The 14962-nt window shown below is 41.4% G+C and overlaps 2 protein-coding genes across 6 annotated transcripts in view; one reads left to right on the forward strand and one right to left on the reverse strand.

The window, feature by feature from the left end:
- The first annotated feature begins 154 nt into the window (after positions 1–154).
- LOC115421953 (bile acid receptor-like) lies at positions 155–1336 on the forward strand. Its single transcript, XM_030137966.1, has 5 exons — positions 155–251; positions 362–478; positions 572–667; positions 747–878; positions 1095–1336. The coding sequence occupies exons 1-5, from the start codon at positions 155–157 to the stop codon at positions 1334–1336; spliced, it is 684 nt and encodes a 227-aa protein (XP_029993826.1).
- Positions 1337–2782: 1446 nt separating this feature from the next.
- plod1a (procollagen-lysine, 2-oxoglutarate 5-dioxygenase 1a) overlaps positions 2783–14962 on the reverse strand; it is a 41961-nt gene continuing 29781 nt past the window's right edge. Inside the window, exons 16-21 of one of the 5 annotated variants that reach the window (XM_030139849.1) lie at positions 13115–13219; positions 10581–10727; positions 4416–4541; positions 3769–3894; positions 2973–3150; positions 2783–2942 (exon numbers count right to left, since the gene is read on the reverse strand). In XM_030139849.1, the coding sequence (XP_029995709.1) occupies positions 2995–3150; positions 3769–3894; positions 4416–4541; positions 10581–10727; positions 13115–13219 (660 nt within the window). In that variant the 3' untranslated portion in view covers positions 2783–2942; positions 2973–2994. Of the gene's footprint in view, positions 3151–3768; positions 3895–4415; positions 4542–4860; positions 5456–10580; positions 10728–13114; positions 13220–14962 lie in introns of those variants that run through there. The other 4 variants (XM_030139848.1, XM_030139851.1, XM_030139850.1 and 1 more) reach the window with 4 other exon arrangements.

Consider the following 14962-nt stretch of genomic DNA (forward strand, 5'->3'; position numbering starts at 1 on the left):
GACACTTAAGTGTCTGTTTGTCTGTCCAGGGTAGGACACTTAAGTGTCTGTTTGTCTCTTGTATTGAACACAGCACACTGGTAATTTCAAATTGACAAAGGCTCATCTTTCCTACAGCCCCTGAAGGCATCATATGTGTTGTGTGTTTGACTAGATGTACGAGTGGGCGTGTCCAGAGGACGGCGTTGCTTTGACTGATGTGGTGGCCCCTCCCCTTCAGAGACTCCTACAGTTCACCAGGACGGTTCCAGGTACCAACGTCCACCTTTAACCCTTACAGACCAGGACCACACACAGCTGGTCTGTGTGGTCCTGGTCTGTGTGGTCCTGATGGTCTCTATGTCCTTGTGTGTCCGTCCAGGCTTTGACCTGCTGGACTTCACTGACCAGTGCTCTCTTCTGTCCATGTCTTCACTGGACGTCATGTTTCTCCTCTCAGCTCAGCAGTTTTCCCAGAACCCCACCAGTTCCAGTCCAGGTGAGACCTGGGGGGCGGGTGTTAAAGGGTTCATATGTGACCCTTTACCTGCAGTCAGTTCTATAACTCTCTGACATCCTCCTCTTTCATCAGCTCTGCAGTTTTTCACCGTGTCGACACACACCAGACTGAGGAACCTGGAGTCCAGGCCAGACCACCAGGGCCAGACGTGGGCCGGTCCAGGTCCAGGTCAGTCTAAGCTCCACCCATCTGCTCTGACATCATCACCACAGTCTGTCCATAAAGTCGACTCTGCTCTGGTCCTCAGGGTGCACCAAGGACCTCCTGGGGGGGGCGGACCTCCTGGGGGCGGTGCTCTGCTTCTTCCACAGCATGGCGGCACTCAGGGCGACTGAGGCCGAGTACGCTCTGCTGACGGCGACGGCACTGCTCTGTTCAGGTCTGGACCACTGACACTGACCCGGGTCACTGACCACTGGGTCTGGGTTCAGTCCCAAACACAAACACCACAGCAGAGCTGCAGATCTGGATCCAGTTACTGAGGACACACACACACACACACACACACACATCAGTTGAACCTCTAGTTCCACATGTTCTAACTCCAGTGTGTCCTGCCCTGTCCTCATCTGCTTCCTGTCCTTGTGTCCTTCAGACAGGGCATCTCAGCAGGTCGCTGGATGTGTGGACAAGATGCAGGAGCTGATCCTGGACCTGCTGTCCAGGGTGTGTGGACCTGAGGGAGGAGGAGGAGGAGGTGCACGAGGAGCTGAGGGAGGAGGAGGAGGTGCACGAGGAGGAGCGCAGCGCTTCGGCCGGCTGCTGGGAAGACTGACAGAGCTGAGGAGCCTCCGACACAACTACCTCCACCTGAGGAGACAACAGGAGGAACTGTGAAGGAGGAACAGGAGGAGGAGGAAGAGGGGGAGGAAGAAGAGGAGGAAGAGCAGACAACAGGAGGAACTGTGAAGGAGAGGAAGAGGAGGAGCCAATGATGAAGAGCCACTATGTAATTGAATGTCCACGTATGAGCTGAGAAAACAGACAAACCTGAAACTGAAAAATAAGAGCAATTTATTATTATTTTTATTCTTATTCTTATTACCATCAGTTAAAGATCCCAGTGGATCTTACAAATTCATAAAACCTTCTTTTGTTCAAATTGCTCTTATTTTCCTTCAGACATTTCAGGTTGTTCATATTTGTTCATTTTATTTTGAAAGGACAGTTAATAAATGTAAATATTTGACTTTTTTGAGCTCATATTAAACTGAACTCAAACCACTGTCACATCCTTGAATGTTTAAATATAGTCAGTGTAAAGTTTTGGAGTAAAGGACCAAAAACTGCAGTTCCTTCTGTGTCCACTAGAGGCAGACTGTCCCCATTAACCCCCATGTTCCAGTGTGCAGCTGTAAATAAACATGTTTACAAGACGGTACAAAAACCAACAGCTGTGTTTTCATTTCATTAGTGTTTCAGTCTTAGGTCCTGTTTGGTTTGTTTCTTCATGAACTCAGATTCCAACATAAACTCTGTGAACAGTCAGTGAGAAAAAAAAAACACAGATGAAGTTTTATTCAACCAAATATACAAACATAAATATATGTGATCAGGTTTTGGACCTGACAGAGTTAGTACATGTGTAGACTAAAGGCACTTTTAGATCTGGACTCGAAAACGTCCAGAAAAACAGGAAACATTTTGACAGAACTGCAGTAAAAAAGCCCAAGTGTTGGAAAGTTCCTGAGACAAAGTCCAGGTCCAGGTCGAACAGGATCCACAGCAGACCAGGTCCTCACAGTAACAGCCCCCCCCCCGCCCCCCCGCCCGACTCTGGACCCACAGTCCGGTTCTGACCCAGTCCAACCTTTAAATCCAGTATTCCTTTACATGTACACTCCATTTCCCATCATGCACTGCTCCATGTGTGTAGAACTCACTTCCTGTTGTCGGCTCTTTAGTATTTGGTCTCACACTGTTTGTACCAACATTCTACTTGTTTCTGTTCTATAATGTACAATGGCCCGGAGTTCCAACAGCCCCAAAAATTATCCACTATATACTTTTAAACTAAGTTTATTTTTAGCGCACTGACCTCCACTTCTGGTGGGTTACTTCGTTCACATTAGCCACATTAGCAGAAGACCTTAAACATTTTCAGCCAATGCTTTAATTTTTTGGGCTGTTCTCTTTTTTTCTTATAGTGGATAATTTTTTGGGCTGTTCTCTTTTTTTCTTATAGTGGATAATTTTTTGGGCTGTTCTCTTTTTTTCTTATAGTGGATAGTTTTTTGGGCTGTTCTCTTTTTTCTTATAGTGGATAGTTTTTTGGGCTGTTCTCTTTTTTTCTTTTAGTGGATAGTTTTTTGGGCTGTTCTCTTTTTTTCTTATAGTGGATAGTTTTTTGGGCTGTTCTCTTTTTTTCTTTTAGTGGATAATCAGCAGCACTGATGTGAAAACAGAACTGGGGTTATCTGGGTCTGATGTGGTCTGTTCTGGTCTGAGCAGGACTGTTGTGGTCTGTTCTGGCCTGAGCAGGTCTGAGCAGGACTTCAGGGGTCCACAAAGGACACAGCGATGTATCGGACCCCTGCGGTGGTGGGTAGACCTTCGTGGTAGTGGGTGAGTCGACCCGGGTGCATGAGGGCCCAGCCTTTACGAGGAGCCTGGATGGAGCAGTCGTACCGAAGGAACCTGCATCCGCCTCCCTGAGGGGGGGGGCACAAGACAACACACATGAGTACAGACCAATGGCAGGGGGGGGGACAACACAATGTCTAATAATAATAATAATAATAATAATAATAATAATAATAATAATGATAAAGTACAGATGCAGGGAAACCACATGGATGCAGAAATAAGGCCTGGCTTCAGGTTCATGTGTTCATGCAAAGAAGGCACAACCAGCAAACAGTGAAAACATGAAAACAAATGGAAACACCATGAATGAGAAGAGCAGATGAACATGTCAGAGGAGGGACGGAGGTTCTGTCAGCGACAGGGTCCAGTCCAGGAGGACAGTTTCTGTCCACCTGATGGACAGAAACTGACTACTGAAATTAAGTGTCTGATTTTTTTTTATTTTTTTTTTGCACTGAAATTAAGTGTCTGAACTGTTTGTCTCTGAATTTGACTATGTTCATAAATTTAGAATTAAAAAAATTCAGATACTTAATTTCAGTACAAAAAAAACTCAGTGCTAGAAATTCAGTGTCTTTTATAATTCAAAATCAGACGACACAAATTTACTTCCATAGATACAGTATTTGGGAAATGAAATATCGCGATATTATTGCAGAACCGATATTTTCTCACACACTCACCTGGTAATCGAGGCCCACTTGATTGAGTGCAATGTTTATAGTGAAAGTGGAGGCGTCATGGTGGGGCCTTAAAGAGGGCTGCTCATCTGGTTTATATCTAACTACAAAGGCCAAGTCAAAGTGAGCCTGTAAACACAGACAGACAGAAGAAGTCATGCAGCATTCACTGACAGACAGACAGATGAACAGACAGACAGACAGATGAACAGACAGACAGACAGATGAACAGACAGACAGACAGATGAACAGACAGACAGACAGACAGACAGATGAACAGACAGACAGATGAACAGACAGACAGACAGATGAACAGACAGACAGACAGATGAACAGACAGACAGACAGACAGACAGATGAACAGACAGACAGATGAACAGACAGACAGATGAACAGACAGACAGACAGATGAACAGACAGACAGACAGACAGACAGATGAACAGACAGACAGACAGATGAACAGACAGACAGACAGACAGAGGATGGCCTGGCAGCTCAACACAACCACAGCCTCAGCTGATTCCTGCAGCTGCATTCACGTCCAGATCAGCGATGGAGGAGAAGAAGCAGAGCAGAGGTGAAGACCACCTGCATCATCATCATCATCATCATCACCATGTCCTGTTGCCATGGAAACCTGCTCATTTACCTGGTAGTCCACACCTTTGCTGTTCAGAGCTATGTTAATAGTGAATGTAGAGGCGTCGTGGTGAGGAACGAGCAACGGCTGCTCATCAGGTTTGTACCTGACCACAAAGTTCAGAGGACTGGAACACTGATGAGAGAAAACATGGAGGAGGTGAGAGGAGGCGGAGCCAAAGACAGGGCAGCAGTGACCCTGAACTAGACCTAAAGGTGCGGGAGACTTTTGTGAGCAATTTTTCATCAAATCTGTCCAACCTCAGTCATATCCTCAGTATCATAAATCTGATACTATGGAGGCTCTGCAGGCGGCTGCGTGAACCTCCGTTTCCCACAATGCACGTCACAACAAAAAAATCCAAAGATGCCCGAGTTCCCTCCGGGTTCTGAATGTAAACACACACTATTTGTTTCTGGTGGATGGCACTTTGAAATTGTTCGCCGTAATGCAAGAGATTCAGGTGAGTAATGACAGACAGCCTTACAGATTCATGAAACTGAGGATATGACTGAGGTTTGACAGATGTGAGGAAAAATTGCTCATGAAAGTCTCCCACACCTTTAACCTACCCTTAACTAGACTTAACTAACCCTTAACTAAACTAACCCTTAAAAGCCTGTTCTTCAGTATCCTTTAAGAACAAACACAGAACCACATCATGACCTGTGTGTGTGTTTGTGTGTGTCCATGATGATGAAGATGTCCATTTTTGGTCACTTTCCCTTCCATCCATCAGGACACAGCACCCAGATCCTGATGGCCACGCCCCCTCCACTGGGCCACGCCTACAAACATCTCCAGTGGGATCTCCTTGTCATGTCAGTAAGGATTGTGCAGGTTCCATTTGTCCTCATCACAGAGTCCAACTGTCTTCCACTGTCCCATGGCTGGTGTGTCTGTCCTCGTCCACATTGACAGTCCAGTGGTTTGGTTGAAGGACACCAGGCCTTTGCAGATGCTTGTGGTTCTTAAAGCCCTTCTGTGGCAGATGTGGTCTGATGGTTCTGGGCTGTAGTTGGCACCAGGAACCACCTATGGAAGTAAGTCTGTGACATCAGATTTTGAATTATAAAAGCCATTGAATTTCTAGCACTGAGTATTTTTTGCACTGAAATTAAGTATTTGAATTTATTGCACCTGAATTTTTTTAATTCTAAATTTCTTTTAAATTCAAGTTTTTACTTGGTTTACAATGCAAGATGGACATATTTTATACATTGATAGTTTTGGTTTGTTTATAAAACAAGACAAAAAACAAAAAAAAACAAAACAAAGTGAACAATTGAGTAGCAACTGAACAATGGGCGTCCAGTCTGTTCTTTTTAAGTGTTTATAAAGTCTGTCCACGGTCTCCAGCATTCCTTGAATTAGTCCCGGTCCAGTCTTAGTGTAAAGGAGAGTTCTTCCATTTGAGCGATTTCTTTAACCAGGTCCTTCTGTTTGTCCAGTGAGGGGGTTTGGTCTGTCAACCATTTCCTAGTGATCACTTTTTTGCTGGCAATCAACATGATATTCCACAGATACGTTTTACACAATCCTTTTACACCACCTGGTCGTTTACCTAAGAACATATTCTCAAAATTTAAAGGCATTTTTATTTTCATGACTTTGTCAATACTATTCCTGATTTTTTCCCACAAGGGAGATAATTTGGGACAGCTCCAAAAAATATGATGGTGATGAGCTTTTTTCACCCCACACTGTCTCCAGCATGATGGATCTACATCTAAACCTTTTTGTGCAGGTGTTCTAAAAAAGCCAACCACACTTTTCCATGCAAATTATCTCCAACTAAGTAAATTCTAAATTTATGAAAAAAGTTGAATTCAGAGACAAACAATTCAGATACTTAATTTCAGTGCAAAAAAAAAAAAAAAAATCAGTGTTAGAAATTCAATGGCTTTTATAATTCAAAATCTAATGACACAGGTTTCCATGACTGCCTTCATTTGGGTCCAGGACCGTCCCCTGTCTGGTCAGACAGCCAACTGGATCCTCCGGCTCAGCTCAGGGACATGTTTTTGGTTCTACCACTGGACTGTTTAGTTCCAGAACCCTCAGGATCTTCTGCCTGTGTTAGTGTGTCTGACCTCAGCAGTGATGGTGCGTTCAGGTCCCGACAGTGGAATACCTGACACTAAAGGACACTGAATCCACATTTATGCTCACATGTGGTCTGTTCAAGGCTAGGCTCTGAAACTGAGGATGGACTGAGGAACACACTAGTTCAGTTTAACTAGTGTTTTCAATAAATTTCTTACTCAAAGTTTTTGTCTCACTCCCATTTCTTTTTGTATTTTGAAACTATTCAGAACCTTCTGTAGATCCATCAGTGAAAAGTGGACATTCATGCAATTTTTCAACTGGTCTGAACATTTTGATCAGGAGTGTATTTATGTATATGTGTGTATATGCGTGTGTGTGTCCATATATATATATATATATATATATATATATATATATATATATATATATATATATATATATATATATATATTTATATATATGTATATATACACACACACACACACACACACACACACAAGGGGGGGCTGAAAAGTTCATAGCCTGGCTCAGAAGGAGTTCTTCCACAACAAAGAAACTGTGCATACATTCAATTCAACCTCTCCTGATACTAATTACACGGTTTCCTTCCAAATAAACCCACATTAGATATAAATAACTTAGGACTGTGAACAGTAGGACTACAGACATTTCATGAACCATCCGTGTCACCGTGGTCTGATCAAATGTCTGCAGACAAAGGGGTTAGCCCCACGGACATTCACGCTGACGTGGTGTCTGTAGGGGATGATGCTCCAGCTTTATCAACTGCACAAAACTGGGGAGAGGAACTCAAAAGGGGTAGGGAGAACGAGGGAGGGGTGAAAAGCAAGCATTTTCATGAAATGTCTGTAGTCCTACTGTTCACAGTCCTAAATTATTTATATCTAATGTGGGTTTATTTGGAAGGAAACCATGCAGTTAGTATCAGGAGAGGTTGAATTTAATGTATGCACAGTTTCATTGTTGTGGAAGAACTCCTTCTGAGTCAGGCTATGAACTTTTCAGCCCCCCCTCATATATCTATCTATCTATACATATACATATATGTATAGATATATATATATATATATATATATATATATATATATATATATATATATATATATATATATATATATATATATACAGTACAGGCCAAAAGTTTGGACACACCTTCTCATTCTTTGCATTTTCTTTATTTTCATGACTATTTTCATTGTAGATTCTCACTGAAGGCATCAAAACTATGAATGAACACATGTGGAATTATGTACTTAACAAAAAAGTGTGAAATAACTGAAAACATCTCTTATATTCTAGTTTCTTCAAAGTATCCACCCTTAGCTCTGATGACTGTTTTGCACACTCTTGCCATTCTCTTGATGAGCTTCCAGAGGTAGTCACCTGAAATGGTTTCCTAACAGTCTTGAAGAAGTTCCCACAGATGCTTAGCACTTGTTGGCCCTTTTGCCTTCACTCTGCGGTCCAGCTCACCCCAAACCATCTCGGTTGGGTTCAGGTCCGGTGACTGTGGAGGCCAGGTCATCTGGCGCAGCACTCCATCACTCTCCTTCTTGGTCAGATATCCCTCACACAGCCTGGAGGTGTGTTTGGGGTCATTGTCCTGTTGAAACATAAATGATGGTCCAACTAAACGCAGACCGGATGGAATGGCATGTCACTTCAGGATGCTGTGGTAGCCATGCTGATTCAGGTTGCCTTCAATCTTGAATAAATCCCCAACAGCGTCACCAGCAAAGCACCCCCACACCATCACACCTCCCCCTCCATGCTTCACGGTGGGAACCAGGCATGTAGCATCCATCCGTTCACCTTTTCTGCGTCGCACAAAGACACGGCGGTTGGATCCAAAGATCTGAAATTTGGACTCATCAGACCAAAGCACAGATTTCCACTGGTCTAATGTCCATTCCTTGGGTTTCTTGGCCCAAATAAATCTCTTGTGTTTGTTGCCTCTCCTGAGCAGTGGTTTCCTAGCAGCTGTTTGACCATGAAGGCCTGATTCACGCAGTCTCCTCTTAACAGTTGTTGTAGAGATGTGTCTGCTGCTAGAGCTCTGTGTGGTATTCATCTGGTCTCTAATCTGAGCTGCTGTTAATTTGCGATTTCTGAGGCTGGTGACTCAGATGAACTTATCTTCAGCATCAGAGGTGACTCTTGGTCTTCCTTTCCTGGGGCGGTCCTCATGTGAGCCAGTTTCGTTGGAGCGCTTGATGGTTTTTGCGACTGCACTTGGGGACACATTCAAAGTTTTTGAAATTTTCTAGACTGACTGACCTTCATTTCTTAAAGTAATGATGGCCACTCGTTTGTCTTTACTTAGCTGATTGGTTCTCGCCATAATATGTATTCTAACAGTTGTCCAATAGGGCTGTCAGCTGTGCATCAACCTGACTTCTGCACAACACAACTGATGGTCCCAACCCCATCAATAAGGCAAGAAATTCCACTAAGTAACCCTGACAAGGCACAGCTATGAAGTGGAAACCATTTCAGGTGACTACCTCTGGAAGCTCATCAAGAGAATGCCAAGGGTGTGCAAGGCAGTCATCAGAGCTAAGGGTGGCTACTTTGAAGAAACTAGAATATAAGAGATGTTTTCAGTTATTTCACACTTTTTTGTTAAGTACATAATTCCACATGTGTTCATTCATAGTTTTGATGCCTTCAGTGAGAATCTACAATGAAAATAGTCATGAAAATAAAGAAAATGCAAAGAATGAGAAGGTGTGTCCAAACTTTTGGCCTGTACTGTATATTATATATATATATATATGTGTATATATATATATATATATATATATATATATATATATATATATATATGTGTATATATATATATATATATATATATATATATATATATATATATATATATATATATATGTGTATATATATATATATATGTATATATATGTATGTATATATATATATATATATATATATATATATATATATATATATATATATATATATATATGTATACACACACACACACACACACACATACATACAGGGTGGGGAAGCAAAATGTACAATATTTTGAGGCAGGGATTGAAAGACAGTGTATGACCAATTAGTTTATTGAAAGTCATGAGAATTTATTTGCCACAAGAAAATGTTCATAATAGAAAATGTTTTTATTCTCTGTCCTCCTTCTTTCTCAATAACTGCCTTCACACGCTTCCTGAAACTTGTGCAAGTGTTCCTCAAATATTGGGGTGACAACTTCTCCCATTCTTCTTTAATAGTATCTTCCAGACTTTCTGGTAATAGTTTTGCTCATAGTCATTCTCTTCTTTCCATTATAAACAGTCTTTATGGACACTCCAACTATTTTTGAAATCTCCTTTGGTGTGACGAGTGCATTCAGCAAATCACACACTCTTTGACGTTTGCTTTCCTGATTACTCATATGGGCAAAAGTTTGTGAAAAGGTATGGATAATAGTGTTAGGTATGATTATGACATCAATATATGTTTGGGTTCAAAACAACTGACGTAGTGTCTGCTGAGAAAAAACAACTAAATGTTCATTGTGAATTTTGCTTCCCCACCCTGTATATACATATAAAAATATATAAATAAATAAATATATAAATAAATAAATAAATATATATATATATATATATATATATATATATATATATATATATATATATATATATACACACACACATATATATATATATACACACACACACACACACACATATATATATATATATATATATATATATATATATATATATATATATAAAAACTTATTGGCTGGTTATTACGTTTTTGGCCTAGTAAAAAAAAAAAATTTGTTGCAAGTGTAATAACTGAGCCAATAACAAAATAAGTTATAACATTATTGGCCAAAAGCTATTACGTTATTGGTTCAGGACTTTTATTACATTATTGGCCAGATATTACGCTATTAGCCTATTATATTTTAAAAATAGCAAATTTATGACATTATTGGCCATTATTACGTTATCGGTTGTTATTACATTATTGGCTTCTATAAATGTGTCCAAATGTGGTCAGAAGGTCAAATTACTGTTTCCATGCAGCATAAATCCCATTGAATCAGCCTCAGTTAGTGCTGGCTCTTACCTTGGTGTAGTAACCAGGGTACATCTTCTCTGTGATGGGGGCGATGTAGTCCAACAGGAACTTGTGCCACTCCTTTTCATAGTTGACCTGATTCATGTGGATGTCGATGGTGGGGACGTTCTCGTATCCTCCTTGGATTCTGCTGTCCTAAACATGAGGAGTCAAAGCAGAAATTACATAAGGCTCTTTGGATTTTTAAAAGAGAGCAGTCACATGACACCCCCCACACCCCACCACTCCACCACCACCACACCTCAAAGCACCTCAACACAACCAATGAGCAGAAACATGTTTGGTGGCATCTAGTGGTGAAGTTGTAGAATGGAACCATGTGAATCAGCTGAACCAATAGGAGGGAGTAAAACTAGAAACTAACTGAAGGAAGCATTCAGGGACTGTCTATAATGAGCACCTGTGTTTTTATTTGGATGGACAGAAGTTAACTCAACCTTCTACAGCCTCAGATCAAAGACCATCTGTAGAACTGTGACCTCAGGATTCTATTTTTCAGAACCTTCTGGAACAGTGTGGGACACAGCTGTGAAATGGACTGAACATAAATGTTTTCTGACCTTAGAATATCCTTATCCTCATATTCATAACTGTCTAACTCATCCATAAATGGACTCCAGTCTGTGGACCTGTTGAACCCAGGTGTTTGTGTTCTAACAGGGCTCTGGGATCCAGAACAAGAAGGACTAATGTCAGAAAAGAGTTTGATATTACGGGAAAGATATCAGTGCATTGGTTCAGTTGGGTTCAATTATTACCTCCACCAAGAGGTATTGTGATGACTTTGCTTTGTGTGTTTGTTTGTTTGCATGTTTGTTTGTTAGCAAGATAACTCTGAAAGTTATGGACTGATTTTTAGGAACTGTTGATACTGGCACAAGGAAGAAGTGATTACATTTTGGTGGTGATCGGGGGGGCAGATCCATCTTGGTGGAGGTCTGCGCTGTCTGAGTGCTTTTCTTGTTTTCTTTCTTTGTAAAATGACTCACAGATGGTTTGGACTGAATTTATATCAACATTTATTTAGTTTTTTTCTCCCCGACTCCCTGACCAGTGTCAACATTTCCTAAAAATTTCATGAAAATCCATCCATAACTTTTTGAGTTATCTTGCTAACAAACAAACAAACATGCAAACACACAAAGCAAAGTGATCACAATACCTCCTGGTGGACATAATGAAAAATCCAAAACTATTAGAACCTTGGCAGGAACTCCAGTCCCAGAGCCCAGAGTTGGACCTGGCCTAGTGACGTGCCTTACCAACCGTCAGTTCACGTCTTGTTGCTGGCATGTGCTACGCAAACTGTTGTGACTGTTGTCGTAGACGTGTATCTACAGGAGTGAAGGTTCCCAGCCTCTGTAGACACAACATCTTCTCCAGCGAACAGAACTGACCCTGAACTGATCAGTACTGACGTCCATGAGTTTAGTGGGAGGAGAGCTTCACTTTAGAGCAGGACTGCATTTATTCTATAATTATTCTTCAAGTCCTTATAGTTTTGGATCCCAGACCCCTGTCCAAAAAGAAACACCTGAATTCTACGGGTCCACAGACTGTGGTCCATGTGAGTATGAGTTAGACCAGGGCTGTCAAATTCATTTTAGTTCAGTTCTATATTCAGCCCAATTAGATCTGCAGCAGGCCAGACCAGTAAAATAATGACTGAATAACCTATAAATAATGACAAATCCAAGTTTTTCTTTTTGTTTTAGTACAAAAAATCCCCCAATTAAATTATGAAAATATTTACATCTTACAAAAAAGATGTGAAAAACCTGAAAAATCAGAAATTTCATTTGAAAAATTAGTGCAATTTTAACACTATTCTGCCTGGACTTCTTATTTCTACATGTGCATTTCCACACAGTGTTCCATAAACATTTGGGAACAGACAGAATATTGTTCAAATGTTGGAGTTTGGACTAAAATGTGAACAGTTTCTCCAATATTCCATCTGTTATTCTGAACCCAACTGCAGATCCCAGTGGATCCATAAATGCACCAAACATTTAGGATCAGGCAGAATATTGTTCAAACTGCACATTTCAGGTTGTTCATCTGTGGTTTTTTTATGTATTTATTTGCATTTTATTGTGAAAGAATAGTTTTGTAAATGTAAATATTTTCACAGTGTAATGTTCTTTTTTCACTTCAATTGTTTCCACATGATTTTTCACACAGAAAATTTGTAGTTGTCATTATTTGTGTTGTTCTTTTGACTGTAGATCACATTGGTCTGTATGTGGAACCTGAACCAAAAGGATGTGGACAAACTGGACTGTTCAGGTTCATTTTTGCACTTTCATCCTGCAGGGCCGCAATGGAAGTTTTGGAGGGCCAGATATGGCCCCTGGACCGCATGTTTGACACCTGTGAGTTAGACAGTTCTGATCTGAGGAGAACCATATGTGCTGTTTAAAAGGGTTTAAAGTAAAGTTAGAGGGAGCGTCCTAAACCCATCCAACCTTCAGTCCTTTGGTGCAGTTGGAGGACACCTGAGGGCTCGGACCACCACCTACCTTGTTGTTTCCTCCTGACCACTGTCCGAAGTGTTCCATTTCTTGAACGATGTGATTACAGGCCACGTCAGTGAAGACTGGAAACCAGTAGACATCAGGACAAGGCTGAGGACAGACAGAAGGAACCAGTCAAACCACACCATCACATAAAAAAAACAAACAACAAAAACAAACCACACCATCACATCCAAATCAACTACAGCTGCACGATTCATCCAATTCAAATCAACATCCGATTATTTAATTAGGACGATGTTTTAAAAAGGGTCAGTGTCAGATCGTTTCTGTTGGGTTTCTGTAAACTGGCTTAGAGTCTGGTTCTGACCAACTCTATATATAAAGTGTCATGAGAGAACTTTTTGTTGTGATCTGGCGCTATATAAATAAAATTTGATTGATTGAGTGATTTGATTGGTTTTCCCTGTAAGCCGCTTTGGAAAAAAGCGTCTGAAAAGAAGAAGAAAAAAAAAAAAAATCGAATTTCATCTTTCTTCTGTCTCCAGGCTGTGTGCCTTAGGCTCCTCCTCCACGCTACCATAGGCTCCTCCTCCTGGCTACCTTAGGCTCCTCCTCCAGGCTACCATAAGCTCCTCCTCCGGGCTACCTTAGACTCCTCCTCCGGGCTACCTTAGACTCCTCCTCCAGGCTACCGTAAGCTCTTCCTCCTGGCTATCATAGGCTCTTTGGCCTGGCTATCGTAGGCTCCTCCTCCGGGCTAACTTAGGCTCCTCCTCTTGGCTAACGTAGGCTCCTCCTCCTGTGGACACAGATATGGTCCCTATGTGGACACAGATATGGTCTCTATGTGGACACAGATATGGTCTTTATGTGGACACAGATATGGTCCCTATGTGGACACAGATATGGTCCCTATGTGGACACAGATATGGTCTTTATGTGGACACAGATATGGTCCCTATGTGGACACAGATATGGTCCCTATGTGGACACAGATATGGTCCCTATGTGGACACAGATATGGTCTTTATGTGGACACAGATATGGTCTTTATGTGGACACAGACATGGTCCCTATGTGGACACAGATATGGTCCCTATGTGGACACAGATATGGTCTTTATGTGGACACAGATATGGTCCCTATGTGGACACAGATATGGTCTTTATGTGGACACAGATATGGTCTTTATGTGGACACAGATATGGTCTTTATGTGGACACAGATATGGTCTCTATGTGGACACAGATATGGTCTTTATGTGGACACAGATATGGTCCCTATGTGGACACAGATATGGTCCCTATGTGGACACAGATATGGTCCCTATGTGGACACAGATATGGTCTTTATGTGGACACAGATATGGTCCCTATGTGGACACAGATATGGTCTTTATGTGGACACAGATATGGTCTTTATGTGGACACAGATATGGTCTTTATGTGGACACAGATATGGTCTCTATGTGGACACAGATATGGTCTCTATGTGGACACAGATATGGTCCTTATGTGGACACAGATATGGTCCCTATGTGGACACAGATATGGTCCCTATGTGGACACAGATATGGTCCCTATGTGGACACAGATATGGTCCCTATGTGGACACAGATATGGTCCCTATGTGGACACAGATATGGTCTTTATGTGGACACAGATATGGTCTTTATGTGGACACAGATATGGTCCCTATGTGGACACAGATATGGTCCCTATGTGGACACAGATATGGTCTTTATGTGGACACAGATATGGTCTTTATGTGGACACAGATATGGTCCCTATGTGGACACAGATATGGTCCCTATGTGGACAGTAGAAAAGGCTGAGTTCAAAAACATGTTTAACGTAATAAACTCACTCACAAAAACAAAATGATTGAAAT

This window comes from Sphaeramia orbicularis, chromosome 7, assembly GCF_902148855.1.
Source record: "Sphaeramia orbicularis chromosome 7, fSphaOr1.1, whole genome shotgun sequence".
Lineage (NCBI taxonomy): Eukaryota > Metazoa > Chordata > Actinopteri > Kurtiformes > Apogonidae > Sphaeramia > Sphaeramia orbicularis.